The 22,967-nt window shown below is 44.7% G+C and overlaps 1 protein-coding gene across 1 annotated transcript; it reads right to left on the bottom strand.

Annotated features, from left to right (window-relative positions):
- Window positions 1–260: 260 nt before the first annotated feature.
- Window positions 261–22,749, bottom strand: MAEL (maelstrom spermatogenic transposon silencer; the record flags this gene model as incomplete). Its single annotated transcript, XM_080698356.1, has 12 exons — window positions 261–424; window positions 938–1,013; window positions 2,253–2,385; window positions 3,378–3,440; window positions 10,719–10,860; window positions 10,966–11,020; window positions 11,738–11,862; window positions 17,093–17,134; window positions 18,751–18,906; window positions 21,199–21,298; window positions 22,394–22,486; window positions 22,618–22,749. The coding sequence occupies 12 exons, from the start codon at window positions 22,747–22,749 to the stop codon at window positions 261–263; spliced, it is 1,281 nt and encodes a 426-aa protein (XP_080554482.1).
- Between the last annotated feature and the right edge of the window lie 218 nt (window positions 22,750–22,967).

The following is a 22,967-nucleotide window of genomic DNA, read 5'->3' on the forward strand; positions in this document are numbered from 1 at the left end:
TTCTTACAGAACTCAAAATCTTAATGGCATACCCATTGTACTGTCAGGAAATGGAAAAAAGTCTTCAAAAAAAAAATAAACCAAGAATGCAAAGATCTTCTCCAACCACAATTATTTTTAATCTGTGAAACCATTTCCTTACAAATTAAGTAGTTTGTATAGTGATGTGATGTTTGATATGACTGTAATAGGAAGGGAAGGTGGGCCTGTTATTTTTCCAGAAATTGAAAAAGTACCATCATTTAAGAGAAGAGAGAGTTTTACCCGTCTTTTTGGGGCATGTAAGGTGAGAGGGGGCTCTCCCAGCTGGGGACTCTGTGGATACTGCTGGAGGAATTGGAGATGCTCTCGAGCAGGCGGGTAATCCCTCTTCCTCGGACACTGCTGCTCTGGCCTGAAATCTTCACCCCAGATGGGTAATCACCTAGGACAGCACAAATGCAGTAAAAGAAAGAGTGGTTTCACTCTAAAGGGATGTTTCAATTTATTGACTTTTATCTCACTGTAGGCCTCACTAAGCCATGGTTAAAAAGGATCGTGAACAAGAGAGATTCTTAAGGCAAAGATGGAATGAAAATGTTTTGTTTTTAGAACAGGAAACCCTAATTCAAGTTTTTTAGGTACCCCTTGAAATTTCATGTTACCATTTAAAAAAAGCTTCTCATCTCCTAAGACATCATGACATAAAGATTATAGAACTTTAGCTGCTATAGCTGTCACAAGAAACAGATTTTGAAGTCGGAGAAGTGACACTGTATCAAAACGGCCTCCACTATGTTCACATCCACACTATCTAAGGTGTTGATGCTAAACCAAACCACATCCAGCCGCTCCTTAGGTCCTAGGGCGAGTCTGAAGCCTGCTCCAGCGCCACAGCTGGGCGCTGGCCCCAGGCCCTGTGCCCCTTCAGGAGCACCCTAGGAACCTCAGCGCTTACCCACACATGTGTGGGATCTTTGTTCCTGATTAGGAGAGTTGAAATGAGGGAATCCTGGACTCTCGACCCGTAGCTTCTGTAAAACAAATGGAAAATGCAGATGGAGAGATGTTTATTTCTTCTCAATTAGTGATCTACTTCAAATTGCTTTTTAAAAATACAAACTAACACCCAAAGACTTTTCCAATGTCTATTAACATTTAATGCAAAGGGGAGGAGAAAGAGGGTAGACTCTAGAGGGGCGTTAGGAATTATAGGGTAACAAGAGGTGTGCCCTTTTATCTGAGATGAGATTATACAGCATGTTTATTTGCTGAGTGACTCAGAACAGAGGGAAACCCTGACCATGTAAGAGAAAGAGGGAAATTACTGCAGCTATGTCTTTGGAAGAAAACGAGATACAATATAGAAATACGTTAGCTTCAGACAGAAACACAAACCATTTGTTCATTATAATTGGAGCGAAAGTAGAAAATACGGTAGAACAGGTAGGTGAAGTGGTAGAAACATGTGGAAAAGCTCTTTGATGGCTTCTACTTTTTCAGAGTAGGAGAAGACATCACATCAGATAGCTCTAAGTAAGGGCAAAGGAGAGGATGCTGATGGGAGCTGGAGGGAATGACCTGGGAAGTAACTGTCAGGAGAGTGAAGACAGAGAATGGTAACTGCCAGCAGCATCCAAGGTCTGCCTAACGCTGCTGGTGAGGGAATAAAGAAAGGCCAGTGGGCAAGGCAGAGGGAGGTGGGTAAAAGGGGGCAAGAGGCTGTGCCTTTGCACAGGGCCCTCTAAGGGACTATAAAACAGTGGAGGTGCAGGTGAACCCCAGGCCCCCAAACATCAAACAGCTGCTGGCACTGGGGCATTCCAGGGAGACAATGGCAGTCACAGGAGGAGGTACCACTGGAGCCTAGAGAGCCAGGCAGACTTCAGGGGTGGACAACACTGAGAAGCACAAGGAGGGAACCGAGGACAGGAGAGCTGCTCTGAGTCAGTGGTGCCTAAGAACAAAGAGGTCTGCCTTAGGTATCTACTGACTCGAAAAGGTGCTAGCAGGTATACAGCCCAGGTGCATGAGATTCAAAGGCTGGGGATTTTAGGAAGAAGGTATAAAGAAATCAGAAAGCTGAAATAAAGGACAACTATTTCAAATATGCCAATAACAAATGAAGAAGAAAAAGATGCCTTCAATTCACAGGGCTAACAGAGACAGTGTTTTCACAGGAGAGTAAAAGTTTAATTAGAAACCAGAAGGTGAACAGTTCCCCTCCCAAAGCTGAGAACCCCTAAGGTGATGCTCCGAGCGGGGCTCCTTACCTGGTAGCGCCCTGCATCCAGTACGACCATTTTGGGTGTCACACTGTTGCTGGCCTCGTAGTCCTGCAGTGGCACATGCGTGCCTGTGAGCTGGATTCCAAAGAGAGTCGCCAGGGAATTACTGATGCAGTACCTGTAAAAGGAAACGAAAAGAGCGCACTCCAAGAATCCCATCCCCTTCCCTGTGAAAGCATTCACGCAGCATCCCAGTACTTGGGAAGCTGAGACAGGAGGATCCCAAGTTCATCGTCACTCTCAACAACTTAGTTGAGGTCCTCTGCAACTTAGACCCTGTTTCAAAATAAATAAAAAACAGAGCTGGGGGAGTATCTCAGAGGTAAAACACTCCTGGGTTCAATCCCCAATGCCACACACACACACAAGCATTCATGCTTTAAAATTTCTAAAAAAGCTGGGCGTGGCGGCACACGCTTGTAATCCCAGCACTTGGGAGGCTGAGACCGGAGGATCGCACAGGTTTGAAACCAGCCTCAGCTACTGAGTGAGGCTCTCAGCAACGTAGTGAGACTGTTTCCAGATAAAATAGAAAATAGGTCTGGGAGTGTAGCCTTAAGGTAAAAAGCCTCTGGGTTTCATCCTCAGCGCCACATTAAAAAAAAAAATTTTTTTTTTGAGAGCTACTGCTCTAAATTGAAAAATACCCCAAACCTAGAGATTCAGAGAAGAGATGGGAACAGGTTACTAGTGGCAAGCCACCTGATTTTCAGATAAACAGTTCAGGTTTTCTACAATGGGATGGGAAAGGGGAAAGGGGTCAGCTGGGGTCGGCTGTGGGTGAAGGGACCAGCACAGCAGCCGGGGAGAGTGTGGGGCTCCCAGTGCTCACTCACAACCAGAGGCAAAGCCTTGGCCTTTGGAGCCTGCACACCAGAAGTGCGGTCCCTCCGCATGCACAAGAGTCCAAGGAGGGAAATGTCACGAAAGTGGTTCTCCAGAGCCACTGACTCTGTCCAGGTGAGCAGCGACGTGACATGGACAGAGCCACAAGCATGGCCAAGTCAAAGACCCGCTTTTAACAGGACTACAGCAGCAGAGGTGCAGAGCTGGATCCCCGCTGGCGAGACCAGAGTGCAAGTGGGCAAGAGGGGGCCGCCCTCAACTTACGCGACCTTCTTGCAGACCGCCAGGGCGCAGAAGAGGGTGTCATTCTCCTCGTGCCACCTGCACCTGTGTGGGAAGAGGCTGAATGTCCCAGCTGCGGGCACCAAGGGGCCTTCTGGCCAGATTTCTAACCTGCCTAGCGGGAGTCATTTAAGGAAAACTGACAACATTACTCAGAGATTAAAGTTTCTAATTTAACACATAAAAAGATACTTTTAAAAACAGATTTCATTTTACTTCCTCTGATGCAAATTCATACTATGCAAATTATGCATAACCAAAACTTAAGTTTTCCCTTGAAATAAGCCAGGAGATCTAGAGGCACACAGTGACTACAGCTAGCATGCGTGCATCCAGCAGACGTCTACTGAGTGCACCCCACGTCCCGGGCACCAGGCGGGCAGTGTAAGTGACACACACAGTAACACAGCCTGGCGGGAAGACTGACCAAGAGATTTACAAGCACAATCCATAGGTAACCACAGGTTTTAAGGAGCAAAGCACAAAGAATGTCAGTGAGGGGCAATGCTGCGTCGAGATGGGCAGGGAAGGCCGGCTGGAGTGGACGCCAGGACGTAGCGTGGAGAGGAGGACCAAAACAACAATGTATCATACGCTCAAGTTATGTGTGTTCAAGGCCTCCCAATCTACTCATACTACTGAAAACAGCACTGTCTTTATCTGCTTTTATTACTATTTTCGTGTGTGTGTGTGGTACTGGGGATAGAAGCCAAGGGCATTCTACCTCCGAGCTACAGCCCCAGCCCTATTTTTTATTCTTTCTTATATCTGAAACAGGGTCTAATTTGCAGAGGGCCTCACTAAGTAGCTGAGGCTACTGACAAACCGCCATCCTCCAGTCTCAGCCTCCCGAATGCTGGGATTACAAGCATGCGCCCCCATACCCGGCTCCTTTTATTATGTCTTGATCTCCTTTCCACAAATACAGATTCCCTAAAGACATGAGTGTTTCTTCTAGTCAAGTCCATTCTATCTGTCAACATCGGATGTATACTCTGTTGAGCTGTTAGCACTCCCTCTGCAGCCCCATCTCTATCTCCTACTGTAGCCTATCTCAGATGTCTTTTTCCAGGAAAATTCAAGTTCTCAAATTAGGCCACACGTGCATCCAGGTCTGGGCCTGGAATAAGCCCCAGCCGGCTCCACAGCTCACAGTCTCACCACTCGGGGGCATGCGGCACTTCACTTCTCCAGACAACCCTCCACCAGGCCACGTCCTATCCAGTACACGCTGTTGAGCTGACTTGCTGTCCTGTCCCCTGCTTCATTCTGGAGCCACTGTCAGGCCTTTCCTATGGGAAAGGGCCTCCCTCACCCCACCCTCTGCCCACAGGAGTCCTATCCGTCTTCCCAGAACCAAATAATTCCATAAAGTATCTACCGCTTTCAAACCCTGGTCTGCCAGGCATCACGACCACGGCTCGTGTCCTTGCCTGCCTTAATGCTCTTATCAACGGGAGATGAGAGGGGAGGGGATCACGGCAAGCTACACATTCCCCAAGAACCAGTGGGTGCTGAGCTGGGCGTGGTGGCGCACGCTTGCAATCCCAGGGATTGGAAGGCTGAGACAAGAGGATCGCAGGTTCGTGGACAGTCTCAGCTACTTAGTGGGGCCCTCTGCAACTTGGTGAGAACTTGTTTCAAAATAAAGAATAAAACATAGGGCTGGGGGTATAGCTCAGAGGTAGCATGCCACTGGGTTCCATCCCCAGTACCATAAAAAAAAAGAACCAGTTCTGTGCCTTATGCACAAGAGCTGCTCATATTTTTATTAAACTAAGAAAAATATTGTAAAGCGATGTCAAAATATCAAACTGCATCTCTGAACACTACTATTGCTGGAGCTTCTGGTCCAAGATGGTAGACTCCATATGTGCACAAACTTCTTCTTACTGAGACCCTATGAAAATGCCAACGAAGGAGGCAAACTGGGTGAGGTGGCGCACACCTGCAACCTCAGCAACTTGGGAAGCTGAGGCAGGAAGTCGCCAAGGACGAGGTAGCCCGGGAAATTGGTGAGACCATACCTCAAAATAAAACCACAAGGGGAGCCGGGCGTGGTGGCGCATGCTTGTAATCCCAGCATTCTGGAGGCGGAGACAGGAGGATCGTGGTTCATGGACAGCCTCAGCTACTTAGTGAGGCCCTCTGCAACTCAGTGAAACTCGGTTTCAAAATAAATAATAAAAAATAGGGCAGGGGGTGTAGCTCTGAGGTTGAGTGCCCCTGAGCTCCATCCCCCCAAGGGTCTGAGGATGTAGCTGTGGAGCAACCCTGGGTTCAACCCCAGTGCCATCCACTGTAGACATCCACAAAAAGGGGGAGAAAGGAGAGAGGCCTCTGTGGAATAGAACAGATTTGTAGAATATAAAGAAAGTGAAGGCATGGAAACAGATAATGTGGGCTCGAGGAGTCTCAGACTCCAGTGCTCACAGAAGAGACCATACCAGAACCCATGAGGCGCTGGGCTCAAGGATGCGCCTCTACCGAGACAGCACAGGTAATCACAGCTGAGCTTCCGAACAACGAAGGTCAGCCTCAGACTCCATGCGAGGGCAAGAGCGCTTCCTGGAGAAGCGGGCAGCGAGGATGGTCGCTGGTCCTAAGGCAAAGCCTCCGTACTCTGAGGTTAGAATTCTGCTCCAACCTTCAAGCTTCCTCGTCCCTACAGCAAGGCCTATTCAGCTAACTACCTGGCTATACACCTCATTTCTAACACGAACACAACCAAGAACAAGTAAACATTCAAGGAAAACCTGCAACATTAAAAAGACCAGAACAGGAAGGCCACGACACACAACTCCCGAGAATGAGATAATCCATCAACAAAAACAAGCCAGCACCCTGGCCAGCCGAGTGAGCTCAGCGTCACGGCATCCAGGAGGGAGCACAGAGTCCAGAAGGGGCACTGCATCCAGGGGAGGGGGCACCGTGTCACTGCATACAGGATCTGCTTCCCCCCTCATCTCAAGCGCCCTTACCACTGTCCAGGGCCGGTGGCAGGGTGCCTAAACCCGGGCTGTAGGTAGCTGGGGCTGTGCCGAGGCGCCTTCTGCCCAGGTGACTGCCCGCATGCTGCAGGACCACCTGATGCCTCGCCAGGGTCTCGGGACATGCTAAGCTTGCCCTCCATCTACCCAGTTTTCTTCTGTCCTTCCTTTCCCTTCTCTCTCCGTGTGTCCAGTCCACCAACCTAGAGTTCACCTGACCCCTCCCCATTTCCAGGGCCGTCACCCCCTGCCCCGAGTCACTTCTTGCCTGGGTATCTAGTAACAGAAGGTTCCATACTTTCTTGCCTTATTCCAGTGCATCCATTAAATACAGGGAGCTCTTTCAGAAACCGAATATACCACTTCCCTACTAGAGAAAATTCCTTCTTAAAGCTGATAAGGCCTTGGGCCCCTTTCTCCTACTTCCTTTTTTCAGGTTGAATGTTAGACTCTCAAAAGCCTGCTTGGCCATCCTACAGAGCGAGCGGGCCAGCACTTGGCAGCAGGCTCTGCACACCTCCTCCACTCACCGTGCTCCGTGGCTCAGCATGGCGACTGCTACCAAGGCAGGGTCCATAAACACTGTCCACTAAACAAAGACTGCGCGGCTCTCACTGGCAGCGCTGACAGCGAATGGACCCAAGGCAATGGTCACAGGAAGCACACGGAGAATGGGAGGCCTGTAAACGTTTTAAATGTGCTAGCCTCCAAGCTAACATGAGGACCACTAACTGCCTCCAAGCTAACATGAGGACCACTAACTGCCTTTCTGCGTGTGCTTCTAATATTCACTTTGTCTAACTGTACTCAATTTCACCATATGAACCATCCCTCATGGAGCTGGAGACAGTTACCAAAACCTTACTACAAACTTAAAGCTGTCTAACAGGTACTTAAGAGCGGTGTTTGATGTGAGTCTTATATTAACAGATCCGAACCAGTTTCTCAAGTTCACTACAACCCAAACTCCCTTGTATAATACGATGTACTGGAATCTTACTGCACTGTGAGGCTCCACCCTGCCACAGCTTTTCCTTTCCTTGACCAAAATGTTGGCCTGCAGTTGTCTGCTTACCACCAGGATGATACTGAGATTTGTAGGCTGAGGCCGTATTTCAACGATCCAGCAGCAACTGTACGACATCTTGTCAAATGAATTTCATAGTTAAGACTGAAGAAAGCACATTTTGTAATTGAAAAAATGTGGTAAGTTTGGTAGAGAGAGAGTCGCTGTGGTGTGAGATGTTCTTTGAGGCCATGCTGTGGGGCTTTGTAACGGAGGAGACTGTCCGTAGCACTCAGGCACCTGAGTGAGGAAAGGCTGGCGGTGGTGAGGAAGGGAATCCCAGACAGCACCGCCTCACCCAAACTCTTGACAGCACAGAGGGTGACGGTGTGGAAAAACGTGGACGCCAACTGAGACTCCACATGACATTTTTGAAATTAATTGGCCTGTAGCTGAGGTAATGGTACATAAACTGAAATATCCTATCACACCGTTCATCAACTTTCCAGCAGCAACAAACAACAAAAACCCCAAAGAGAAGACAAAACCTACAAGTACAGCATAACTAGAAAAGAGAACACTATAACCAGCCATGGTGGTACAGGCCTGTAATCCCAATACTTGGGAGGCTGAGGTAGGAGGATCACAGGTTTGAGGACAGCCTCAGCAGTTTAGCAAGACTGTAAACATTAGCAAGATAATGTTTCAAAATTTAAAAAAGGGCTGGGATGTGTAGCTTGGAGGTAGAATGCCCCTGGGTTCAATCCCCAGTACTAAAATAAAACAAATGAATAGAGCACTACAAAACTCAACTACCTACAAATAGGTAAAAAGAAAGAAAGAAAGAGGGAAGGTTAAGGTTAGCTGAATGTGTGGTGCACACTTCTAATCCCAGTATTTGGAGGCTGAGATGGGAGAGTGCAGGTTCTTGGACAGCCTCAGCAATTTAGTGAGATCCTCCGCAACTTAGACCCTGTTTTAAAAAAAAAGATAAAACAGAGCAGGGCTTGGCTCAGGGGTAAAATGTCTCTGGACTCAATTCCCAGTACCACACACACACACACAAAAATAAAACCATTTAAATTCCAATGGAGCATTTTCTTAATCTTATTCCAAGCTTTTATGTAGACAATTGAATCCACAAAACCCGTGGTAAAAGAGAAAGGACACTCTTGGTTTCTCTTCCCATCATATACATCTTTGCCTTTCACTAGGAGAGAAGAGGAGAATGGAAAGCCTAAGCTTACATTACAATCACCCCACAAATACTCAAACAGCCCAGGTAGCCGAGCACTGAACACACGAGAGTGCCGGCTGAACACAGGAGTGGAGAGGGCCCTGCAGAAAGTTGGCAGAGGAAAAAGCAAGAAAGGGAGATGTAGCATCCTGTGAGAACACACTAGACAGAGAAGGGAGGCCCTCCCCACCCCAGTCCACTGGAGCCTGCACGGAGCCACACTGGCATGAGGGAGCACTTGACCGGACTCAGGGCACTCCAATCAGCCCTGCTCAGGAAACCAAGGGCACGCCGTCCACAGAGCGCTACCAAGTACAGAGAAAACAGAAAACGAGCACCAAAACGCAGCAGTGCTAACAACCCCAAACGGTCCTCCTAGAGACGAAGAGGACTTAACATTCCATGCTGAATGTGAAGATATGGACACACACCCTGAATTAGAAAGATCACAGTGAAACACAGTGATGGACAAAAAATGAGAAGAAACAGAGTTGACCAAACCCAGGGACGAAAGAGAAAAGACAGAACCATATGGGAAAGCAACAACTTACAAACGGCGAAGGAAGAACAGATTCAGTTAGAATGTAAAGAAACAGAACAAAGTAGAAAACTATCATGAGAAAAATAAAAATACCCAGAAGTTATAAGTAATGAAAATGAAAGATAAGTAAGGAAGTTCAAACATTATTATGGATTCCCTTATGAAGAAAAACTAAATAGTGGAACCCAACTAATATTAAACTACTAATCTAAGAAAATTCTCCAGAAATAAAACCTGATTCAGCATACAGAAAGGACTCACCAAATACCTCAGAAAATGGACCTACAATAATAAACTCAGAGAAGCCTTGTGCTAAAACAATTACACTTTCTCTCTGTGTGTGGTACTAAGGATTGAACCCAGGGACATTCCACCTCTGAGCTACACCCCCACTCCTATTTTACTTTTATTTTGAAATAGTGTTTTGCTAAGTTTCTGAGGCAGAATTCAAACTTGTGATCTTCCTGTCTCATCCTCCCAAGTAATGGGGCTACAGGGGTGTTCCACCACATCTGACTACAATTACACTTTAAAGATGAGAAATCATGGAAGTCAAAGTAAACACTGATGGACAGTCCTGGTTAAGTGAGCCTAAGGAGACGTAAAACACAAGTGCAACATGTGACCATGGGTTGGAGACTCGGGCTAAGTGTCTTTTGGCTCTAGATAGTATTGGAACCTAGCAAAATTCTACATGGTGTTCAGATTAGGTAATAGTATTATATCATTGACAATATCCTGACTTTAATAACTATACTACTGTAACAAGAAGAAAAGGTTCTTATTCTTTGTGTGTGTGTGTGTGGCGGGGGGGTACTGGAGTTCCTGGAAACCTTCTACCTCCGGACTACACTCTCAGGCCCATTTTATACTTTTTATTTGCAAACAGGGTCTCTTAAGCCGGTGCGGCTGGCTTCGAACCTGCGCGATCCTCCTGTCTCTGCCTCCTGAGCGTGGGGATTACAAGCGTGTGCCACCATGCCCGGACAAGGTTCTTATTCTTAAGAAATGCTCACTGAAGAATTTAGGTTGAAAAAGTTTAGGAAAGCAACTGATTCTCAAGTAGTTTGAAGAAGTGTGTACAGAGACAAAATTATAAAGAAAATATATTAAAATGTTAACAATGAGGGAGCCCAAGGAAATGTATACTTTTTACTAATTTTGTAACTTTTCAGTAAATCTAAGATTATTTCAAAATAATAAATGCTTTGACCAGTTTATTTCACTTATGTATTTCTTTATAGGTAATCACAAAAACTTTGATATAAAGATCTGTCTAAAAAATCTAAAAAATTATTTTATCATTATAGAAACTCTAAGTGACATGAAGGGAATAGTTTACTTGGCAGTTCTTTTTGCTTTTCATGGCACACTGAGTAACAATGAATCTTACAATCAATGGACTCATATTAAAAATACTTTTTAAGATTTCACAGGGAAATATTGAATAAAAAGGCAAAAACTAGTTCTACTTTATTTTTCAGAAAATGTAGTGATTCTAATATAATTTAGAGAAATCAAAATCATTATGCTATAAAAATATCAATACCTTGTGTTGCTAGAATAATCCCACATGGCTACATCTAGGAGGCTTCGAACCCAGGTCTTGGAGGGCTCCTTGAGAAATTTTTGCTGGTAGATTCCCACTACAAGGTCCTCTACAGTGAGAAGTTCTAGATCTTGCACGACTTCTTCCATTCGTAAACAGAAACCACATGCAATTAGTGAACTTAGAACACGGATATCAACACAGAAACAAACATGTAAGACACGTTGCGTGACCAGAGCTCCCTCACCTGACGCCGCTGCCATTCGCTGCAAACACCAGTTGACTCTGGCTCTATCATCAGACTAGAGAGAAAAGATTACTTGTATTTTTCTTCTATCTTGAGTTACCTTTAACTAATTAATGTTGGCCTTTCAAATGGATGTGTGGAGGGGGCGATGCAGGAGAGTCTGAAGAGTTTGTGACAACTAAATAACAACTCCTACAGACTGGCGCACAGTGAAAAGGCTCCTGTTGTTATTAGCTGGTTACGTTTAAATAGCAGCGTTCACACACTTTGTAAAAAGCAAAAACAATGTTCACATAAAGATGAGGTCATATGCTCATGTGTATACAATAAGCACCAAGACCAAAACTCAATCCTCTGACTCTTAGCCAAGAAGAATTTAAAGAAAATAAAGAAGATGGCCTCCTGTAAATATTACAAGAGGAGGAACAAGAGATTGCTACAAATATGGTTTTCAGTAAAAGGTAATCTTGTCTGGAAGAACAGGTGTACAGGACGGGGCACCAATTCTCCAGTGTACAAGGATAACACAACTATTTCAGAAGGAAAAACTTAAGAAATATGCTATCTACTCAACTGAAAATAAATCCAGCTTTTATAGTCTTCAAAAATCTCTCTTCCAAAGCAGAAAAATTTAAGAGAAAAAGCATGATCATATGAAAACAATTCCAAACTAACATGTAATACAAATTGCTAAAACACAGGCAAATTTTTTCTTTTGGTACTTTTTGTGGATCTTCTAGTATCTAATTAAAAGATCTTCACTGGAAGTTACCTTGCAGTAGATAGGTGGCCAGTTCCCTGGGTTTGGATGAATAAACTTATAAAGGTTTTGCAACACAGTTGCTTGGTCCTGCCCAAATTCAAAGTTTGAAATAGGAATCTTGTGACTTGAATCACCTGAGGGAAACACAAAGGATGTAGAAGATCAAATTCTGGACAAGACAAACATTAAAGAACAGGTATGGAAGGAGGGGTATGGGAGGAGAGTGGTGGGTAACTCATATTTAAGCATTTGTACCAAACTTGGTTATGGTTCTTTTTTTTTGTTATTGGGAATTGGACTCAGGGCATTCTACCTCCAACCTACACCTCAGGCCACATACATTTCTTATTTTGAAACAAGGTCTTGCTAAATTGCTGAGGTTGGACTCACACATGGTGTCCTACTATCTCAGCCTCCCAAGTACCGGTGTGACAGGTGCACACCACTGCATGGGCTAGGTACTTTACATGTTGTAACCCATAATCTTAAGACCACTCTAGGAGGCAGGTGATATATACAAAAATGAGCCACTGAGAATTAAGCCAAGAGAGTTGGTTGTGGGTAAAGCGATGACCGCATTGTGGCTCAGACACAGGCTGCAAGGTGACCAGGCCCAGTGTTTCCATGACTCCCATGCTGCCTTTCATGAATGCTTTGTTGATAATACTCGAGAACTTAATAGTAATGGCTGCTTTTTAAAAGACTGTATGATGACACCGGGCGTGGTGGCGCACGCTTGTAATCCCCGCGCTTGGGAGATGGAGACAGGAGGATTGTGCAGGTTCGAAGCCAGCCGTGCTGGCTTAAGAGACCCTGTTTCCACATAAAAAAGTATAAAAATAGGTCTGGGAGTGTAGCCTGGAGGTAGAAGGGCTTCCAGGAACCCCAGTACCACCACCAAAAAAAAAAAAAAAAAAAAAAAAAAAAAAAGACTATATGATGAAGACTTTCATTTCCAGGAAAAAAATGGGTGAACTCATTCAGACCAAGTCTCCCAGAAAAACAAAAGGGCTTGAAGACGGGCGTGGTGGCGCACGCTTGTAATCCCAGCGCTTGGGAGGTGGAGACAGGAGGATTGCGCAGGTTCGAAGCCAGCTGCGCTGGCTTAAGAGACCGTTTCCAAATAAAAATATAAAAAATAGGTCTGGGAGTGTAGGCCAGAGGTGGAAGGGCTTCCAGGAATCCCAGTACTACAAAAAATAAAAAAATAAAAATTAAATAAAAGGGCTTGAGAATATTAAGAGCACACAAGCCAGGTGTGGTGGCACACGCTTGTAATCCCCGCGCTTGGGAGGCAGAGAGAGGATCGTGCCTGGCTTAAGAGACCCTGTTTCCAAATAAAAATATAAAAAAATAGGTGTCTGGGATTGTAGCCTGGAGGTAGAAGGGTTTCCAGGAACCCCAGTATCACCAGAAAATAAAATAATTAAAAAAAGCACACAAACTCAGTGAAGGGTCACCGGGTCAAAGTGCAGGCCATAGGAACCCAGAGAGGTGAGGCTAGTTTGGGGGGCATTTCCCTCCCCAGAAGGATGTGGAAAGGCGGGTGTTTCTGATAGCTCTGGAGCCGCCAGGTTGTCTCAGAGCACCAAAGATAAATCTTCTCAGGGGGGTAAGACAACATTTTTATAGGTCTTAAATAAACATTATTATAGGCCTTAAATTCAGAAATCACTTTTTACAAATACTCTATATGAATAAGCAGTTTTAAAAAGAGAAACAGGAAGAAGAAACTAAAGTTGAAAGAATACCCACAGGTACTCCAGATAAGCAATTACACCAGAGACCACATTGTAATGTTCACATGGTACTGAAACTTTTAGGAAAAGATGCAGGATGAGTTCAGCTTCTGGGAAGGACGGGCGAAGCTGCAGACCAGCTTGGAAGGCCTGCAGAGGGGAGCAGGCCTGCAGCAGCCGGGCAGGGAACGGTTCCGGGAGAGTGGAGGCCAGCACTCGCCTGTTTCTCCCTGGCGGCCCCGGTCAGTACATGAAGGATCAAGGGCTGAGTAGACTTTTCAACAGACCCAGCACTAACACGAGTATTTAAAAAACACTCCAACATTACTTAAGTAAACAATTTATCATTAAAACATCCTATTGAAGCCGGGTGTGGCGGCACACACTCGTCATCCCACCCAGTACTTGGGAGGCTGAGACAGGAGCATCATCGGTTCTCGGCCAGCCTCAGCCACTCGTGAGGCCCTCTGCTATCACAGCCTGAGTTATAACGTCGACATGCCTGCCACTCTCGTGCTCATTTATCTTATTTAATTGGCACGTTTCCCAGGGTTATCAAACTGGCAATTTAGGACAAGCTTAAATTGGCGAGCTTCAAACACTTTAAGCTCCCATAAATATAAAAAAATTGTGCTCAGTTTCAATTAGGTTGAATAATTAAGAGAATATTTTTAGAGTCCTTACCAGACCTTTTGTTACTTCTTAAAGAACCATACTTATGCTGAACATCGTGGCAAGCACCTGTAATCCTAGTTCTGAGATAGGAGAATTGCAGATTTGAGGGTAGCCTCAGCAACTTAAAATAGCTGAGGGTGACAGCCAGGTGTGGTGGCACACACTTGTAATCTCAGCACTTGGGAGGCTGATACAGGAGGATCGTGCAGGTTCAAAGCCAGCCTCAGCTACTTAGTGAGGTTCTCAGCAACTTAGTGAGACCCTGTTTCCAAATAAAATATAAAATAGGTCTGAGAGTATAGTGTAGCCCAGAAGTAGAAAAACCCCTGGATTTCATCCCCAGCACTCCCCCCCACACCCACACACAAAGCTGGGGGTGTAGCTCAAAGGTAGAATGCCCTAGGTTCAACCCCTAACATCGACAAACAAGCATACACTTTCTATTAATGTGATCAACCAGAAAATGTAAAAGTAAGTTTAAAAGAGATTTCTAAAAAAGAATTTTCGCCGGGCATGGTGGCACACACTTCTAATCCCCGCACTTGGGAGGCGGAGACAGGAGGATCACACTGGTTCGAAGCCAGCCTCACTGGCTTAAGAGACCCTGTTTCCAAATAAAAATGTAAAAATAGGTCTGGGAGTGTAGCCTGGAGGTAGAAGGGCTTCCAGGAACCCCAGTACCACCAAAAAAAAAAAAAAAAAAAAAAAGAATTTTATCAGAATCAAGACAGCAAAGAAACAGTAAGCCAGTGGCGCTCTCACAAAAAACTCATCCCACAGATGAACAAGCCAGAGACAGCATAAGTAAAATGTAAAGTTTAGTTCACTAGCTAAGTTTTATGTTTCTAACTATAATCTACTTAGTTCAATAATCTCAAATGATAGAAAACTTGGAAAGATTAGATATGCTTATACTTCAAATATATTACAGAAGTTTTCTTTCATATTACAAACATTTTTTCAATTAAAAATTATGTAAGGGGACATACTGAAAATAAAAACCTTATTCTATACCCTCTAACACTAATTCCAAAGCAAACAATGATTAATATATATTTTCCACTAAGGCCAGAAAAATCCAAAATATACAAGCAAAACTAAGTCCAAGTATTGTCCTTTATTTTAAAAAAAGCATTATAAGAATATAGTAAAGCTGCTTCTTGTGGCAGGCTTAAAAATTACTTGTTTACACTTTTACTGGAGCATTGCAACTGTACATCCTAGGAAGACTCCAGGGACACACTCACACGTGCACAGGTCACTTGGCGATCTCCCTCCACATCCCACCCTGGCCCCCTTCTCCCTTCCTGGACATGGGAGGAAAAATGTGTTTCTAATTTTAATTTTCCACAGGCTAGTTGTGCAAACTTTAAACACACACACACACACACACACACACACACACACACACACACCCCTCTGTTTGTGGTGGTATATGTCTGTAATACCAGTACTTGGGAGGCTGAAACAGGAGGGTGGCTGGTTCAAAACCAGCCTCAGTAACTTAATGAGGCTCTCAGCAAGTTAGCAAGACCCTGTTTCCAAATAAAAAAAAGAAAATATGGCTGGGGTTTCTAGCTCAGAAGTAGAATTCTCCTGGGTTCAATCCCCAGTATCACAAAAAACTTATGTATAGAAATCATTATATGCTCCCTAATCAAACAATGACAATTTTGAACTACTCTAAGTTAAAAAATAAACCCATCATGACTTTTAGTGTTACCAGAAAGGAAACTGTTCTAAGCCTAGTTCCTGGGAGTCTAAACACTTAGGTTGAGTACAGAGCTGTCTGGGAGGCCCCCAAGCTCGTGTGCTCGAAGCCTTGTCCCAAGGCAGCGAGGTCCAGGGTGGCTGGAGGCGGCCCCCAGGCAGCCTTGACCGCTGTGCTCCCTGGCCCTCTGTGCTCCCTGGCTGTCCAGGTTGGGAGCTGTCTGTCATGCCCTGGAGTCCTCGGGACAGTGAGTGAGCACCCTCTCCTCCTGTCAGGCATTTTGGTCACAGACAGGATAAGCTAACCAATGCAACAGCCATGCCCTTTGGTCACACAAGACTTAAAAACGTTCTCATCTACAAACTCAAAACTATTTTGTTGTTTTTAACGATTACTTTTGAAGCATAATGTAAAAACTTGTTTTGGATGGATACACTTGTCCTAAATCTGTGTTTTTGCTTTGTGTGTGTGTGTGTGTGTGTGTGTGTGTGTGTGTGTGTGTGTGTGTGTGGTACTGGAGATGGAACCCAGGGGCATTCTACCTCCGAGCTACATCCCAGCCTTATTTTTTATTCTTTAGTTTTTGAAACAGGGTTTCACCGAGTTGCAAAGGGCCTAAGTAAGAGCTGAGGCTGTCTGGGAACCACGATCCTGTCAGCCTCCCAAATGCTGGGATTACAAGCGTGCGCCACCATTGGCAGCTGTAAATGGTCCTAAATCTTGCTAAGACCTCTTGAAAGATTCTTCCAAGTACTGAGCACTAAAACCCAAGGTCATAAGATTATACAGAAAAAACCCCCACAACTGTGTGGAAAGAAGAGATATCATACTATAAGTTTATTAAAGTTTGTAAAGTTCACAAGCACCATCTATCGTTTCTATGAAGATTCTCCAGCAATAATCTAAGTCTCATCTTCTGTCAACTTCTGTGTTATGTGCTGTCCTTCACCTCAGGGGTCACTACTGATGTAAGGAATACGTTTTAACCAGTATTCCCCCAGTACTGTTTTTAAGTACTGGGGATGGAACTCAGGGGCATCTACCTCTGAAATACACCTCTGGCCCTATTTTATTTTTTATTTTAAGACAGAGTCTTTCTAAGTTGCTGAGGCTGGCCTCAAACCTGTGATCTTCCTATCTCAACCTCCCAAGTACTAGGATTATAGGTGTGCAATATCACACCAGGCCAAGTATACATATAGTCAATTCCTATATTCTATCCCAGTTCTTTATACTTACTTGCAGTCTGACAATGAAATCGAAATCCTCGTGGAATTTCACCTGTAATACAAAATAACCGTGATCAGAACAGCAGAAATTTGGAAAGTCCTCTAACTGTTATAGGAATACTCTACAGGATCAGGTAGTAGCCTGGTTAGAAAATTTTTATTATGTGAAAATACAAAAAAGTTCATTTTTTTTAACCAAAGAAATTATGACTATATCAAAGAATTATGGAATGTTGTCTACACTACTTTCAAAAGCAAGTTACCCCTTATAAGGAAAGCCTGTACAAACAATGTTGGCTGAGGGTTCACACAGGTGAGCCCTCGACACAACGGTATACACAGTTCTAAGGAAGAAAGCATCCAGGTCCAACCTATGTCTCAATACGCGAGAGCCAGCGGGTGGCCGCCTGCCTTGTCCTGAGCGGCTGCCCTGCCGTGCCAGGACAGGCTTTCCCCTCATCAGCAAGGGAGGCCGTCCTAATTCATTTTACAGCGACCAACAGACTGCAGATAAAGCCAACGTCTCCTCCTCTGAATTTCTCCTTCCCTTCAAGGAGGCGGTGTTCCCCTGACCACTGCCCACCTTCTTGGGAAGAGAGCTGAAGCTAGGTGTTCCTAGTTACCTTTGCGTCTAATGAGGGCGCAGCAGCGACAGACATCACCTGAGAGTGCAGGCTACTCTCGTGTTTTCTTATCTGTTCCTTCTAACCCCACTAACGGGCATCCATCGTCTCCACTGTACAAACAAGACAATGGGTTCCGGGATTAAGCAGCTTCCTCGAGGTTATACATAGTGAACACTGAAGTGAAGGACGGCACAAAAGCAAAGCAAAAAGGCTCAAGGAAAACTCCAAGATGTAAAGGAACAGGCAAGCAAATGACAGCTACGCCTTTTCCAGGTATTCCACCTCTTATGGCTTAGATATTGAATGTCTCTTGGAAAAGCTCAGCTATTGGTAATACAAAAATGTTCAGAGGTGAAATAACTGAATCCTGGGGGCTCTAATCTCATCGGGGTAAATCCACTGATGGACTGATAATCAACTGACTGGCTGCCAGCACAGGCAGGTGGGTCACTGCGATGTGCGCTCGGGGGTTACCTATGTGCAGGGCCCACCCCGCCCTCTCCTCCTGGCCTCGCAGCGAGAGCAGCACCCCTCTGCACACCCTGCCACCGCCACCACTGCACATCAGAGCCAGCCCTAAGGCGTGGAACCTCCAAAACCAGTAAATCCTTCTTCCTCTGTGGTTGTCAGGTGTTGGGGGGAACATTTTCACCCAATTCTAACATGCATATAAGGTTAAAAGCCTAAAGCAACAACCCACCTAATTCTATTAGCACCTCAACCAAGTATTACGAAGTCTTGTTACATTTTAGAACTCAGCTATACTTTAGCTTTTGCTTTTTTCTTGATACCAGGGAGTGAACCCAGAAGCATCCTACCTCTGAGCTACACCCCAGCCCTATTTTATTTTGAAACAGGGTCTCACTAAGTTGCTTGGGCAGGCCTCAAATCTGAGGTCCTCCAATCTCAGCTTCCCAAGGTTGCAGGTGTGGGCCACTATACCCAGCTTATACTTCAGCTTTTAAGAAAACAAACCATTAAGAAGTGAAGACAAGATAAATGCACATTTTAAGATCTATCACCCAACTAACCGGCCACTTACCAGGATTTATGAAACTGTGGAAGTGTGCTATAATGCCTTCTTGAAGAGAGTATTTAACACAGCCAATTTCACAAGGGAGGAAGCGCTGCTCACAATGAGGGGGTAGCTCGCCATGGCTGAAAATGTTCAAAAAGTAAAAAATGCCTCCAAGGAGAGCTAAAAAAAAAAAAAAAAAAATAAGTAAGACAAGTGTCTCAAAATTACCCCTCCCAAAAAATTGCTTTAGTTCAAAGGAAAAAAGCCATTTTCTTTGTCTTCCTATTTTCATAAGCTAGAAAAACTCAACTAGATAAAATTTCTATAATCACATTCAAAATTTATAATCAGTCAAAACTTTTATAATTATATTTATCTAGGATTAAAGTAGTAACTACTCTTTTGTTCAAAGCAACAAAATTATTCAAACTTATAGCCAGCTCTACATAATTTAGCTGAGATTAGCCTTGATCTCAGGAACAATGTAAGTTGCAACCCATATTAAACAAATAAAAAGGTTTATGAAATAAAATCAAGTAGCATCAGTGCAGAAACACAGTAAAGACATTTAGTCCGTTCCTTCCCTACCTTTTACCAATACACAAGGCCGCCTACACCTGAGCCACGTGAGAGTGTGTGGAGTATTCCTATTTTCCAAGACTGGCCAGTTTAAGACCAATGACCTAAGTTTACTGTGTATTAAATAAAGGTAGAACACAACTAACAAAAATAACCAGAAAGAATAGTGAAGGCCCTTCCTTTTTAGCTATGCTCTTTTCTGGGATGGCTCAAAAATAATTAAAGTTTACCTTTACTACCACCCTGGGGCATTTTGTCAATTTTATTTTTAGCTGAAAACTAATAATTGTATACCTTTATGATGTATAATGTGGTTTTGATATATGTGTACAATGAGGGATGATGAAATCAAATGGATTAACCTATCACCTCAGATGCTTAGTTTTCAGTCCAAGTATTTAAAAACAGCCATTTGAAATATAAATTACATTATTAACTCTAGTTACCAGGCTGTACAATAGATCTCAAAAAGGTATTCCTGTGGAGTGTGGTGGCACATGATTGTAATCTCAGTACCTGGGAGGCTGAGACAGGAAGATCACAGGTTCAAAGTCACTCAGCAACTTAGCAAGGCTCTCACCAATTTGGTGAGACCCTTTTCCAAATAAAAAAAATAAAACAGGGCTGGAGGTATAGCTCAAAGGTAGAATGCCTCTGGGTTCAATCCCCAGTACCACCCCCCACATTTTATTCTTCCCTCCTAACTTTATAAATTAAATGTATTTAGCCGGGCGTGGTGGCGCACGCTTGTAATCCCCGCGCTTGGGAGGCGGAGACAGGAGGACCGCGCAGGTTCGAAGCCAGCCGCGCGCGCTGGCTTAGGAGACCCTGTTTCTAAATAAAAATATAAAAATAGGTCTGGGAGTGTAGCCCAGAGGTAGAAGGGCTTCCAGGAACCCCAGTACCACCAAAAAATAAATAAATAAAAAAAATAAATTAAATGTATTTAAGTTTCTAGCTATAAACAAATCTAAGAGACCAGGCCAGGCATGGTGGTATATGCCTGTAATCCCAGTACTTGGGAGGCTGAGAAAGAATAATCACAGGTTCAAACACAGCCTCGGGCCAGGCGTGGTGGCGCACACTCGTAATCCCAGCATTCTGGAGGCTGACACCGGAGGATCACAGACTGTGGACAACCTCAGCTACTTAGTGAGGTCTTCCGCAACTTAGTGAGAACCTGTTTCAAAATAAAGAATAAAAAATAGGGCAGGGGGTATAGCTCAGAGGTAGAATGCCCCTGGGTTCCAACCCTAGACCTGCCAAAACAAAATAAAACAAACAAAAACAAAAACCAAAACAACAGCTTCAGCAATTTAGTGAGACCCTCAGCAATTTAAAGAGACCCTGTTTCAAAATAAAAAATAATAGCCGGGCATTGTGGTGCACACTTGTAATCCTAGCATTTGGGAGGCTAAGACAGGAGTATCACTGTTCATGGCCAGCCTCCACTACTTAGTGAGGCCTTTTGCAAATCAGTGAGACCCTGTTTCAAAATAAAGAATAAAAAATAGGGCTGGGGATGTCACTCAGAGGTAGAATGCCCCTGGGTTCCACCCCCAGTACCACACACAAACAAAAAAAAAGCAAAATAAAAAATAAGAAAAAGGGCTGGGGGTGTAGCTTGGACGTAAAATGCCCTGGGTTCAATTATTTCCAGTACCAAAAAAAGAAAAAAAAATAGGCTAGATCTTTGTTACAAAAAAACTCTCCAGCACTACTCCAACAAATGCAAATTACCTTATTTTATAACTTTAGCACTATAATAAACACTTATAGTCTATTACTTTGAAAGGGATGCTCAAAATTAACAGAAAACATTTTATCTGATCAGTAGGTCAGCAGCGTTTTTAGACATCCAAATTCAAGTAAAATATTTTGGAAATACTCTACCTTGATCACTTTTTAGAGACAAACTTGATATATCTGGGGGTGAAACACTCTGCTTTGGTACGAGCATGCCTGGCCTCCTTAGTGGTGTGGAAGGGAATTTCTAAAGAGAAAGAGAGTCATTATCCCCATACTTTAAAAACTCTTTATAGAATAATGCTTTAGGCCATGTATTTATATGTAGCAAAATAACTTCAAAATAGTCCAGAGATTAATAACATCTCAAGGCCAATAAACTCAATGAAAAAACCATTTGTCAACACCAACAAAAGCAGACAACAGCAAAAGCTATAAATAGCGTGAACCAGAAGGTATGGGAAAAATAACAAACTCAACTACTACTGACAGCCATTCGCACCACTGACCAAGCTAACCTTCCCGAGTCATTTACACCAGGCTGGTGGCCAAAAGAACATTATTCAACAAAGAACTCTAATACTATGGTTTCATTTGAGGTAAAAACCAGATTATCTGACTCCAAGTCTCACAGGCCTTAAGTTTACAGGAAAAATGTCTATAAAAAATTAGAGTTAAAAGAAAAATCAAGGTTCACAGCAGAGATTCAAAAGCTAAGTATAAAATCAATCACCTCGAATTTCTACTCAAACATAAATCTACAGAATAAAAATCAAATCTAAATCAAGAAAAATAATTTAAGAGTGGAATTTTACTATTCAAGAACAGAAAGAACACAGAAGGGAGGAGTAAAAAAAAAAAAAACCCTCATCATTACCTTTCACTTTTCTGGTTTAGCACTTTTAACATTTTACTATGCCGAAATTTACTTCGAATAAACTCTACTGAACCCTTTACAAATATTCACCACCTCCAAGTCTCCTTATTGCAGTATTTAAAACAAAGCATCTGGCTTGGTTCTAGGTGTCACTGAAAAATACTGGTCCCGACTACTTCTAAGTGAGTTAAAAGGGCCATGTAGAGATCGTCCTGCGCAGCTTATAAATACCCAACACTCCACTCCTGATTAAGGCTTATTGTCTGCAGCTTTCCAAACCGGGATCTCCTGGGCCTTTTACCACCAGGCCCACTGGAGGGTGTGTGTGTGTGTTGTCGTTGATGTTTTTTTTTAACAGACTTATTAACACTAAGAAAAAACTTAAACTCTTCTTGGCGCCAAGCTGCCCGCAGTCCTCGCCGGGCGCCCGCGCGTCCCGCACTCGGAGGGCCCTCCTGACTTCACCTGCGTCTCCGGAGGGCCGGGGTCCTTCCCCTGGGCGGCTCTCCACTCCCGAGCCATTTCTGTGTATTTCTCCTTCTCTTCCTCTTTCAGGAGCTTGGGGGGAGAGAAGGGGGCAGGCGGCAGATGTAAGGAGGGAGGACGGACAGCGAGGGCCGGCGCCGGGCTCCGGGTGTGGAGCCCGGCCGGCCAGGCCTCTCCCGCCGCCCAACTGCCCTCGGCCTCACCGCCCAGTCCGCGGAGCAGTAGGGGATGGCGTCGGCCACTCGGGCCACGGGCAGGCCTCGCCGGCGAAGCTCGGGGATCTTCTCCTGCACGAAGAAGTAGTAGGCATTGCGGCTGGCCCTGCGGTTCGGCATGGCGAGCGCGGCCGGGCTTCGACGCCGCCCGGAGGCACCCAGCAGCCGGCGCCCTCGCCGGGCTCCGGCCTTAGTAACCGAGGAGGCGCCTGCGCGCGCAGCCGGCAAGCGCTCAGCCAATCAGGGCGCAGCGCGCAGTCGCACTGGGCCCCGCAGGGCCCGGCCACCGGAAACCGGAAGCGCGCACCTCGTGCGGCGCGGCGGGGCTGAGCGGAGCC

The sequence above is a fragment of the Muscardinus avellanarius genome (genome assembly GCF_963383645.1).
Source record: "Muscardinus avellanarius genome assembly, chromosome: 7".
Lineage (NCBI taxonomy): Eukaryota > Metazoa > Chordata > Mammalia > Rodentia > Gliridae > Muscardinus > Muscardinus avellanarius.